The following is a 12,264-nucleotide window of genomic DNA, read 5'->3' as shown; positions in this document are numbered from 1 at the left end:
ACTGTAATGTGGAAAAAAGGCTAAGTGACATAACTGATTTGTCCATGCAAACAACACATATATGTGCACACATGTGTATATGAGCGTGAGAGTGAAAGAAGACACACTATAAGCCTAAATTCACTCCTAAGCCACAGATATCTAACCTACTGAATCAAGGAGGCTGTCGATCAGAAAATCAACCTATCAAAGCATGAAAGAGCTCACAGCTGCCTCACAACATGTACATTTGGAAACTAATTCAAGCTAAGCAAACGCTCCCTTCCAGTAAATCCCAATTACATTCCTGATATCATAGTAAGATGGATAAAACTTTCCCTCTAAAACTCTAATTTAAAAGACTGCTCTCAAACAAAGTAGTTAAAAACAAAAACGAACAAACAAAAACCCCTCTCATTCATGTTGGAAGAAGTGAACAAGAATTAGTTCTGAGATCCTAATTTTAACTAAACCCTCGCTAGGAAGCCAACTCAAAAGCTGACCAAATCACCTACATGAACCACAACAAATATCACAACATAAAACAGTAGCTTGCTGTATATCCCAAATTCCACAAACCAGACCATGGCCTAAGGAAACAAAAGTTATGGAAATGCGCAAGTAGTATGTACCACAGCTTGAAAAAGTAATGTAAACATAATGTTGCTTACCACAGAAAATACATCGCAAATTAGTGCTGTCCTGGGTAGCAGTAACCTTGCTCTGGGCTGCAACAGACACCTTGGTGTTAGAAGCTTCAAAAGACAACGGGGCCATCTGAAGAACTTCACATAAACTAAAAGGTGCTTTGAAAGGTTCAAAACGTATTATACATACGTCCTAGCTAGACCCTCATACTCTGTGACATAATTTTTTCAAAAAATTTTATGTGTTTTTTTTTTTTTGTGGAAAAACCCTATAATAAGCCACAGATCAAATGATGCACTTACAGCTTAATTATTTCCTGAGTTACACAATCAGAGAACGCATCAATTTGCATTTTACAATTTATCTTAAAACGTAAATGGATCTGAGATACACGGAGTCAAACCTCTGGCCATTAGTTAATTTCAAGATAGTTACCCTCTTTCAGTATTGCTCATTTAAAAGAAGCTGCAGCTGAACAAAATTTAAGGGAAATGCTTATGATTAGCTTAACATGAGCTGAACTCATTTCTCCTAGTTGAAAAAGACCAAAGCCATTTTAAACAGCCTCCAACAATTAAAGTGTTACATATTCATTGATGTAAAGTAAGAATATCTTCATTTTTCACTTTGAAAAACATCAAAATTATTGTTTTATCAAGCCACATTTTACTTTTCCTTTTTCTTCAACACGTGTGTATGCATACACATTTGAAAAAAAATCTTACTAAAAATGTGTGGCCACATCAAAAGGCCATTTAGTATTTAGGCTATCTACACTAAAATTTACTTTGAGTATTAACGAGATAAATTCTCTTTAAGTGAAAAAATTCAATGAGGAGGAGGTGATAATTTATGAAAAGGTTTTTATAAAAGCAAGATGACACTCGAAATTAGGGTGGGAAAAACAAAACTAAATTTCTTTTAGTTTTACATTAATAACATTCAAAACTTTACATCAATACTTTTCTATAAAATACTAAAGAAATTCTTTTCAGCTTGGGAAAGATTTTCTCTTCCAATCAGTATTAATCAAGAAACAGTGAACAAGTTAAAAATATACTGACTTAAGAAAGACTGAAGAAAGGCAAACAAGACAGTATTTCCCTTAAAACTGTATTCTTTAATAATACAATATATGCTAACTAAAAAAAGTCTGCATAGAATCAGAACCAAACCAATTTATATTTTAAGAATATACACCTGCAAATGGTAATAAATCTTAAATAATCAAGAAAATCTTTATCATTTATAGAAATTAGATTTAATACAATCCAATTAAGTTTAAATCTTGCTTTAAAGATATTAAATACAGCAGATTTTTTAAACACAAACAAGACTAATGAATGTCACCTTTGCTAAGTACTTCCACCCACCCAATCAATTATTATTAAAGTAGCATGCACAATTATTTACAGTAATGACATAAAAAAAGACCACAGGCACACATATAAAATGTCTACTAGCCTAATCAGATCATGCCAATCAGTAATTATATTTTAAGTTTAAACTTAAAAAAAAAAAAGATCTGTCTTACCGATGTCTGTAAATGACTACTTCTATAAAGCCTTTATTAAATAAACATGCCTAGTCTTCAGGTTTTACCTTTCAGTTCCTTTCATTTATATTTAAAGGATTAAAAAATAAGAAAAATATTAAAAACTTACAGGAAAAACCTGAGAAATTATCTCGTCTCTGACAGCAAAGAAACTGCCACATTCCATTACCAATCATTTTGGCAAAGTCATCTGACATTTGTCAGAATGCAGGTAAAACATTATTACCACGTAAGACACAAAACTCCCAATCTCGTGACAATTTAAACAATTATGCAATATTCTATGCAACCTGGTATCTTTAAACATCTTTTTCCTACTGACTTTTACTTCATACCATCCTGTAAAGAACTATCTAAATTCTGATAAGCTAGATTGAGTTCTACTGCAGTTTGCATTTCCCGAAGATACTAAATTATTCATTCCATCATATGCATAAGGCTAACAGCACTTCCTGCTTAATACTGATGCTGCTGACTCTTTGCTCAACTGAGGGAGGAGCATAGAATATGCGAAAAGAAGGTTCAGTGTTCGGATTGAAGAAATTCAGTTAGAAAAAGAAAAAAAGGGACATTTCTCTTTAAATCAGCGTATTAAAATAGGCTTAGGGCTTAGAGAAATAAGGATGGACCCTAAAGGAAAACACGAACTGAGGAGGTTAAGATGTATCAAAAAATCAAAACTTAACCTCTATTTTAGACTTCAAGAAAAGAAAAATGACCTATCTCTATTAGCTACACCGACCGTGAAATAGTCTTGTCATGGTTGTTCATATATTTCTAATAGTTTGTAAAACAGCTATCCCTCAGGCTTTCTCCACCCTTTAACATACTTTATCGTTAGGTGTTTTGTACAAGCAGGGGAGTACAGAAACCTTGGGTGAGATACTAGGAGAAAATGACAAGATGTCACTTGATCAGTATTACTGTTACTGCTATAAAGAATTAGTACAGTAGATTCTTAGTATTCACATTTTTAACCTTAGGTGTCACAGCAATTAATCTCAAAGCAACTTGTAATGAGGATACTAACCATCTCAGCATTTTTTCTGAGGATTAAATGAGAAAATGTTTGCTTAGAGCTGGTTTTCATTTGGTTTGTGCTCTCTGGAAAGCTGGTCTGTTGAGTGAGCACAGCACCAGCATCCAAATTAGCAGTGGCTACCACGAGGGCCCCAGGTTATCATCATCATGACTGCAAAGAGCTACTGTCAGCAGTTGTGAGAGGGCAGGAAAACATGTTAAAAAGCAGAGACCTCTGCCAACAAAGGTCCGTCTAGTCAAAGCTATGGTTTTTCCAGTAGTCATGTATGGATGTTCAGAGTTGGACTATAAAGAAAGCTGAGTGCTGAAGAATTGATGCTTTTGAACTGTGGTGTTGGAGAAGACTCTTGAGAGTCCCTTGGACTGGAAGGACTGATGCTGAACCTGAAACTCCAATACTTTGGCCACCTGATGGGAAGAACTGACTCAATGGAAAAAGACCCTGATGCTGGGAAAGATTGAAGGTGGGAGGAGAAGGGGATGACAGAGGATGAGATGGTTGGATGGTGTCACTGACTCAATGGACATGAGTTCGAGTAAGTTCTGGGAGTTGGTGAATGACAGGGAAGCCTGGCATGCTGCAGTCCATGGAGTCACAAAGAGTCAGACACGACTGAGCGACTGAACTGAACTGACTGAAAGCAAATGTGCTTGTGTTTGTTCTAATACATCTAGAATAGAATGAAGGAAGACGCTGCAGTGTGGTATGGTTGCCTCTCTTCAAAAAGTAGGTACCATGAAATAGAAGCTGGGGCAGCTACTATGGAAAACAATATTGAAATTTCCCCCAAAATTAACAACAGAACTACCATATAACCCAGAAATCCCACTTCTTGGTATATTCCCAAAAGAACTGAACACAGGTAACTGAAGAAATAATCTGCATTCCCATGTTCAGTTCAGCAACAGTCACAAAACTTGAGATACAAAACAACCTAAGTGTTCATTAACACATGAATGGACAAAGAAGATGCACTATATTAATATATATATATTAATATACACACACTGCAATATTATTCAGCCATAGGAAAAAGGAAATACTATTATTAGCAGCAATGTGGATGGATCTTGAAGTTATTATGCTAACTGTGATAAGCTGGACAAAGAAAAGACTGCATGGAATCACCTGGAAGTGGAACCTAAAAAGCTAAATTCACAGAAACAGAAAGTAGAAGAGTGATTGCCAGGGGCTGGGGAGTGGGGTGGATCGATAATAGGCCGGTAAAAGGATACACATTCTTAGCTATAAAATGAATAAAGACTGAAGATCTAATGTAAAACATAGTTGATAACAATGTACTGTATAACTGAAATTTTCTGAGAAAAGAACATAAATGTTCTTACCAAACAAAACCACCAATCAACCAAACAGAAAAGATAAATATGCAATAGCTGCATTAACCAGATGGAAGAAATCCTTTCACAACTTAATACATGTATCAAATCATCATGATGTACACTGTAAACATCTTACAATTTTGTCAATTATACCTCAATAAAAATGGGAGGAAAAATGTACTCTATCTGCAGGGCACTGTGCTAAACGACATGAGAATTACAAATAGTAAATTTTACTCAAAGTGTGGTATTTTTAAAGTGGTATTTTAAAACATTTTCAAAAGAATTTCAAACTGTTTTAAAATACATATAGTTTTTAACAAAGGAAAATCTTACATACCTCAGGAAATGAAACATTACATGTCCATAGTCATGAGTGAAAAAAATGCCACCACTCTCTTTCTAAATTACTGAGTCTCAGGCAAAACTGTTTGTATGGTTGGGTTTCCCCACCCCTCTTCATTTCTTTAGTTCTCCCCTAAATTAGGGCCTCAAACGCATTTTATTTCTTTCTAAGCAAGTATGAAGATGACTGCTCACAGTTGATAAATTGCTGATAATTGATTAGGCTTTGGCAACAGCATCATTCCAACACCTGTTTTGTAAGCCCTTTGGATGTGGAATGAGTGACTACCTCCAGCTAAAAGAAACTGAAGAGTCAAGCTGCAGGGTCTATATGACACTTCCAAAGGCAAGAGTAACTCATGTCCAACATTCGTGTCTCTGCTTCTTCCTCCTGAGCATAGATCAAGGCCTGTCCATCAATCACCTTACCACCTCCATCCCCCCACCCCACCCCTCCCTGTCCTTCCTTACTAAGAAATTAGTAAGAATATGCTCAGAGAAAGCAGCACGTTCAGGCAGAATGCTTTAACAAAGATGTTGAGCTCATTACTACAGCATCTGGTTAACTCTCTAATCTATTCAGGTACGCAAACCAGATATCTAGGGCTCTCTTCACCTCTTTTTCTATTGTGCACTCAGTGGTGTCCTACTCTTTGTGACCCCATGGAAGGAGCCCTCCAGGCTCCTCACTCCATGGGATTATTCCACCAAGAATACTGGAGTGGGTTGCCATTTCCTCCTCCACGGGAATCTTCCCAACCCACGGAGTAAACCCAAGTCTCCCGTGGCTCTTGCACTGGCAGGTGGATTCTTTACTACTGAGCCACCTGGGGATTCCGTTCCCTCTATTACTACTATTCAACCTATTTCCAAGTCCTATGAATACAATCTCTGCATTTCTCTCTCCAAACCATCTCCACTGTCACTGTTCATGTTCCATGATCTCTTGTTTTGATTCAGGATCTTTTGATTTGCAAAATGGGGTTCATATCCCAGAATACTAATCATACCCTGCGATGGGAAAGAAAATAGTAGTACTTCTACTTCTGTTCATTTTTTCTCATTCTTTTTATATTTCTATAATTTCACATTTTATAATGTATTCAACATGTCAATACTGAACATAAACTATAAATACACATGCATTTAGGGACATAAAATACACCAGCCTAGACTATTTTACATGGGGCTTCCCTTGTGGCTTAAGAGGTAAAGACTCTGCCTGCAATGCAGGAGACTCAGGTCCGATCCTTGGGTTGGGAAGACCCCCTGGAGAAGGGAACGGCAACCCAATTCAGTATGCTTGCCTTGAGAATTCCATGGACAGAGGAGCCTGGTGGGCTACAGTTCACGGGGTTGCAAAGAGTCAGACACAGAAGCTACTAACACCATCACTATCACTAGCCTATATATGGCATCACCTAATTAATCTGTTCATCCTGATTGTCCTACCTCTCCCCTCCCCCACAGAAACCAGTAATGCTTAATAACTAAACCAGATCAAATCATCTCCCTTAGTAAAATCTCTTCAATAGCTTTCCACTGATCTAAAGATAAATACCAAAATCCAGTGCTTTCTCCCCATGATGTAACTGTACCCTAACTCATCCAACTCATACTCTGTTTCTCTCTGGGTACGCTGGCCTTTTAAATTCTCAGATGAGCTGTATGCTCCTCCTATGTGCACATGTCTTCTGTCTGTGATCTTCTTGGTCAACCAGTATGCTCCCTTTTTGAAGATTAGAACTTTCTGGTAGTCAGCAGGAGTTACTATTAGTCTCCAGACAACTAAGATAATTATTTCTCCCTCCTTTCCTAGGCATTCTTATTTCCTGTTTCAAGTTTTATTAATTACCTATGTTTTTAAAGATTTTCCACTTCAAAAATTTGAAAGGAGATAATTAAGTACAAATACAAAATTGGGTAATACTAAATTTTCTAAGAAATGTGAAGAATCTGCCTAGACTTAAAAGTTTTAGGCAACATTAATATTAGGCAAAGTGGGAGGGAGAAGAGGGAGGGGATGGGGCCCAATTCCACGGGCCAGGCTCACCTGGGGATGGGAGGTAGCATCTAATAATATGAGAACCTCAAAACGTTCGTAAGGAAATTCACACAATTTCGTTCCCTCATCCTTAAGTGAAGAGGTGAAATTCTTTTAACTAAGAAAACTGTTTTCACTCTAAAAGTGCAACACAGAAGTTTTCAAAGACCATGTCTGTTCTTCCCTACTTTTGTAAGAGAGGAGAATCAAAAAAGTATGAAGTTTAAAAAAAAAAGTATGAAGTTTCTAAGCTAATGTTCTTGGATATGGGGGTAAAAGTGAAGGCAGGACAATGCTGGGCAAGAAAATGTGCCTGAGAGCCAAGACAATAAACCTAAGAGATTTCACAAATGGTCCAGCATTCTTCTCTATATACAATCAATTTGACACAGAAAACCACTACACGATTCTACCTTACACCATTTACCACATTTTAACATGTTGGGTTTTATAAAAAATATGAGGAAGCCTTTCTGCTTTGGTTATAACCTATTTATTTTTAAAATGTTCAGAATTAATCATTACTTTCACTGTATACAACTTTAACACATGAAAATAAATTGTTAAAATGAGAAACTCAGCTGTTAAAATTTAGAAAGTATGCCTAGATTTATAAATATGTGCTAATGATTTACTTTTCAAACTGCCATGCATGACACATGCTACAAAATAGATGAACTGTGAAAAAGTTGTGCTAAGAAGCCAGTCACAAAAGATCACATGTTGTATGATTCCATTTATATGAAATGTACAGAACAGGCAAATATATAGAGACAGAAAACAGGTTAGTGGTTGCCAAGAGCTGGGAGGGATGAAGGAATGGGGTGACGTAAGGGTGTGTGCATGCTCAGTTGCTCAGTCATGTCTGACTCTTTGTGACCCCATGGGCTATACCTGCCAGGCTGTTCTGTCCACAGGATTTTCCAGGCATGAATACGGCAGTGAGTTGGCAGGTGGATTCTTTACCACTGAGCCACCTGGGGTGTGGGGGGTAAGAATGGTGATAATGCTTAATGGTGTGATCAAACTGCTCTAAAACTGATTATGGCGATAGTTATACACTTCTATCAGTATACTAAAAATCACTGAATTGTACACTTTAAATGGGTAAACTGTATGGTGTATGAAGTAAAGCTCAATAAAGCTGTTAATGGGGGAGGAAGGGAAGTGCCCTGTCATGCTCGTGTTCTTGGAACTGAAAGACCAAGTTGAAAAGTATCTCAATGCCTATTACTTTTCTATTATGGATAATATTAAATGTAATTACCTCTGGGTGGTAAGATTTTAGATATTTTTACTTTCTTCTTTATGCTCTTCCATCCTGCTTAAACTTTATAATAAGCACGTAACTTCTTGATTAGAAAAAAAATCAGAGCAAAATGCTGTGCTGGAAATTTGAGCTCTTTGCCAAGAGCAGTTGCCATCGGTGGAGCTCTAACTGGCTCTAGGTTCTGACGTGAGAACTGGATGTACACAATGAGGGAAGTGACTTGATTAACAATACCAGCGTGACCCCAGGTGTCTGGAAGGACTGCAGAGCCAGCACTTGGGTATCCTTCCCAAACACTTGAGCTGGCCTGGGAAGATTTCTCTGCCACCAGCTTGTCCTTCAGGGGGAATAAACAGTCAAAGGCATTTGTTAGGCCATGACTCTGAATACATACCCATTCAGGAAGGTTCATACAAAACCAGGCCTGTCCTAGTTAAGCCCGAACAGTTATCTCCTCTCTGGGAACCCTACTGCCCTTCCCTTCTCATTTTCTCTGCACAATAATTCATGACACTTCATCGGTGAAACCAAGAAGCAACTTCTATCTAAAACAACTCAGGAAAGCTGATGCTTAAATGACAAAGATGTCCACATTTACTTTTTGAAACTCAAAATTAAGTAAAATTTTACTGAAAGAGTAATTTTGTTCAATATATAATAAAATAAATTGGGTTTGTTAACCTGACATGGAGTTTATGAAATAGAATTAAATATAAAAGTTATTGGTGTGGGCTGTCAGTAAGGACATAAAAACTTATTCTACAAACTAAACTCATTAACTTCAGTCTCTGAAATGTAATTATATTTGTAACAATATGTATCTTTGATTTCACTACTCTTTAAAAAAGATAATATCTAATAATCAGTAGGCCTAAATTAGATACAACAATTCAAGCATGAGGGTATGTTATTTAGACAAAACATCAGTGTACTGAGACAAACAAAGAAAATGAAAAAAGCCAACACCTACACTGTTGAACTTACGAAAAAATTTAGCAAACTTTAAATTAGGAGTGCCATATTCCCAGTCTTAAGGATCCATAGATGTTACTCAATAAAGAACTTCTTTTTCTGGAAAACTATACAAAATACTTATTATCATACTTTAAATGATAGTCTTAGTTATCTTAGTTCAACCTGTAGGCCTATAGTTTTTATTTTCTTCATCAGACATTTTTCACTAAATCTCAGTCTTTTACTACTATTCATTCTCTAAAAATGAACTATTATACAAAAGCAGCAGCAATACACTGTTATTTAAAAATAAAACAGGGGGAAGGGAAAAAGAAAACTTCCATACCAGCCACAGCCCAGAAGGAAACACACTATGAAACATCAAAACTGGCCCAGCTTAAGGTCTTTACAATTCACTGTGTGACTGATGAATTTCCCTTTATATCACGTACTAGAGTCAGCTGTGTGCCTCACTAGACCTCAAGATGCTCAAAGGTAATATTCATCTTCCCAATTACCAGCAACCAGCATGGTGTTCAGCACATTGTAGGTGATCAGCAGGGGACTTCCAGGTGGTGCAATGGTAAAGAATCCACCTGACAATGCAGGAGACGCAGGAGACAGAGGTTCAGTCCTTGGGTAGGGAAGATCCCCTCAAGGAGGAAATGGCAGACCACCACACTATTCTTGCCTGAAAAATTCCATGGACAGAGGGGCCTGGCGGGCTACAGATCATGGGGTCACAAAGAGTTGGACACGACTGAGTGACTGAGCACATACACACAGGTGACTGATAAACCCGTTTAACTAAACAGGAGTTTTACCAAACCAATGCAATGTAACCAAAACCCGCTGAAGGCCTACTATGTTAGAAGTACCTTTACATACAAGAATCCATCTAAACAATGTAAATGGGAGAGAATAAGTATGAGAATGAACGAATCTGTATATAATTTTATAATTAAGAAGCAGGAGATTTACACAACACCAGAAATATTTAAACAAAAGTCAGGGAAAGAAAACTGTCTTCAACTGAAAAACAACCTTTATGTGGATGGGTAAATAGGGATTCCTATAAAGCCTTGTTCAGTATAATTTAAAGAAATCCCTGAATACCCTGGAAATATACATCTAAAGTTTTTAACAGATTATAAGGTTGGGACCCCTCAAGTTTCCAGGAAAAAGAAAATCAACTTTTAAAAAAGCAAGGAAAAACCCAGTGTGAAGACATTCAGGTGAAGGCAAGTTATTTCTACAACCTTCATGACCAAGAACCATAAGAAGGCAGGGCACAGAACTATTAAAGGGAGGGGCGACTCTAGGAAACAGGGAGGTGGCTTTAGATAGGCAATCTGGCTGAATCTCCTCTGGCAACAACTTCATGCTGAATTTGTTTTTTAGCAAGTCAAGACTCTACAAGCTGACTACAGGGACCACACCATCACTATTCACAGGAAGAGGAAATACACAAGAAATACTCATGGGAAGTTTTTAAAATGATACATGTTCTAATTTATGCTTTAATGAATAAAAGAGTAAATACTGCCAGAGAAATAATTGCTGGACTAACTGACAATGTGGAAATACCAGAGTCCTAAAAACCTAGCTCTTGCCTGGGTTATGATAACTTGAAAATAAAACTGAACTACCCAAACTGAGGCAAAAGTACCTACTTAAGAAGGAAAAGATATAAATTCAAGCTGGTTTCCCCAAAAGAACAGCAACCCTTTGGAGCAGAAAAATAGTACTAGCTTCCTCAGAACAAAACTCTAGAGACTCAAACATCTCCTCATGTAAAAATACTGTAAATTACTACTACTGTATTAAATATACTTGAGAGATGTTTATATATCATATATTAGTCCAGATTAATAAGATTGTAGGCTACATTTAAAAATGTATGAATGCATGTATCTTTTGGCCTTCAGCAGAAGACACTTTGAATAATTTGATCTTTATATGCAAATAAAATCTGCCAGTAACTGTCACTGTATTAGGACTGTCTCCAAATTTATTTATACAAATCATTTTAAAGTGTTTTTGACAACAAAATCCTTTCCCCTGCGCAATTTTCAGCCCACTGGGAAAGACTGGTTTAGGTAATAAACATATAAATCACCAAAAACAAAAAAGTTATTGAAAACACTCACCATGGTGAAAGAAGGAATAGAAGGTGCAAGGATCTGAATCAGGGAGCATGTTTAGTTAATGCAGAGTCAAGAGGGGCCAGTTCATGAAGGAATCCGGATTTCTGGTAAGAAGCCTGTATTCTGTTCTAAGAGCAACAAAAAGCCACTGCAAGGCCATTTGGTATACACAAAAATCCAATCTACCTCCTATGGTCATTCCCTAGTATTATCTGCAGAAGACACTAGAGACCTGTTTCCAGGAACTGACATCAGTCATCCAGTCAGTACCTTCAAACTCGGGGTGTATGGTTCTGTGACTTAAGAAAAATGTTAAATCCACGGAGACCAGTGTGAGTTTAAGTCTGAACAAGGTAAAGTAATTCTTTGTGTCTAATACAGTATTATCACGGTAAAGATCAGGACAGTATTTGCATAGGAAATTCCTTAATAAAGATGCATTTCTTCTTATATGAATGGCACTTTCACAGCCAAATTATCACTGAAAATTTCCAGAAAACAGAAGCCACTAGTTTCCTCAGGTGAATCATCTCAGAAACTGCAAAAGCTTACAGAAATAGCAGGTCTACTTCACAGGAGTTATTTCTGGTATCCTTACATGAGTAGCGTGCTGTATTTGCCTATCTCATTTCCTAATTACCACTCTGTACCATTCATGGTTCTCACGCCGTCTTGCAGGTATTTCTGACCATGGCTTATCTTCTCTACACAATAGCCTCTTAAGGTCAACAATTTTGAACCATTCATTTCTGTTTCTCTAGCATCATGTAACCTAAGTACCTTATCTGGAGTACAAGCAATTCAGTTCATTGTGGTTTTCCCTCTTTTATGAGACCATCTACCTCTTAGGAATTTTTAACGGGTTAATGAAATAATATCACATATTATATATATATAATAATATGTTGTCTATATATATGTAATATTGTGACACTGTTTA

The 12,264-nt window shown here is 36.9% G+C and overlaps 1 protein-coding gene across 7 annotated transcripts in view; it reads right to left on the bottom strand.

Moving 5' to 3' along the window:
- The window catches only part of ENAH (ENAH actin regulator), a 157,638-nt gene that overhangs the window by 45,974 nt on the left and 99,400 nt on the right, over positions 1-12,264 (bottom strand). Inside the window, exon 4 of one of the 7 annotated variants that reach the window (XM_070385419.1) lies at positions 651-707. The exons of the other annotated variants lie outside the window; for them this stretch is intronic. Coding sequence (XP_070241520.1) covers positions 651-707 — 57 coding nt within the window. The remainder of the gene's footprint in view (positions 1-650; positions 708-12,264) is intronic. 7 annotated transcript variants of the gene reach the window in all.

The sequence above is a fragment of the Bos mutus genome, chromosome 16 (assembly GCF_027580195.1).
Source record: "Bos mutus isolate GX-2022 chromosome 16, NWIPB_WYAK_1.1, whole genome shotgun sequence".
Classification (NCBI taxonomy): domain Eukaryota; kingdom Metazoa; phylum Chordata; class Mammalia; order Artiodactyla; family Bovidae; genus Bos; species Bos mutus.
Note: the sequence above shows the minus strand (reverse complement) of the source record. Positions and strands in the feature narration are given on the sequence as shown.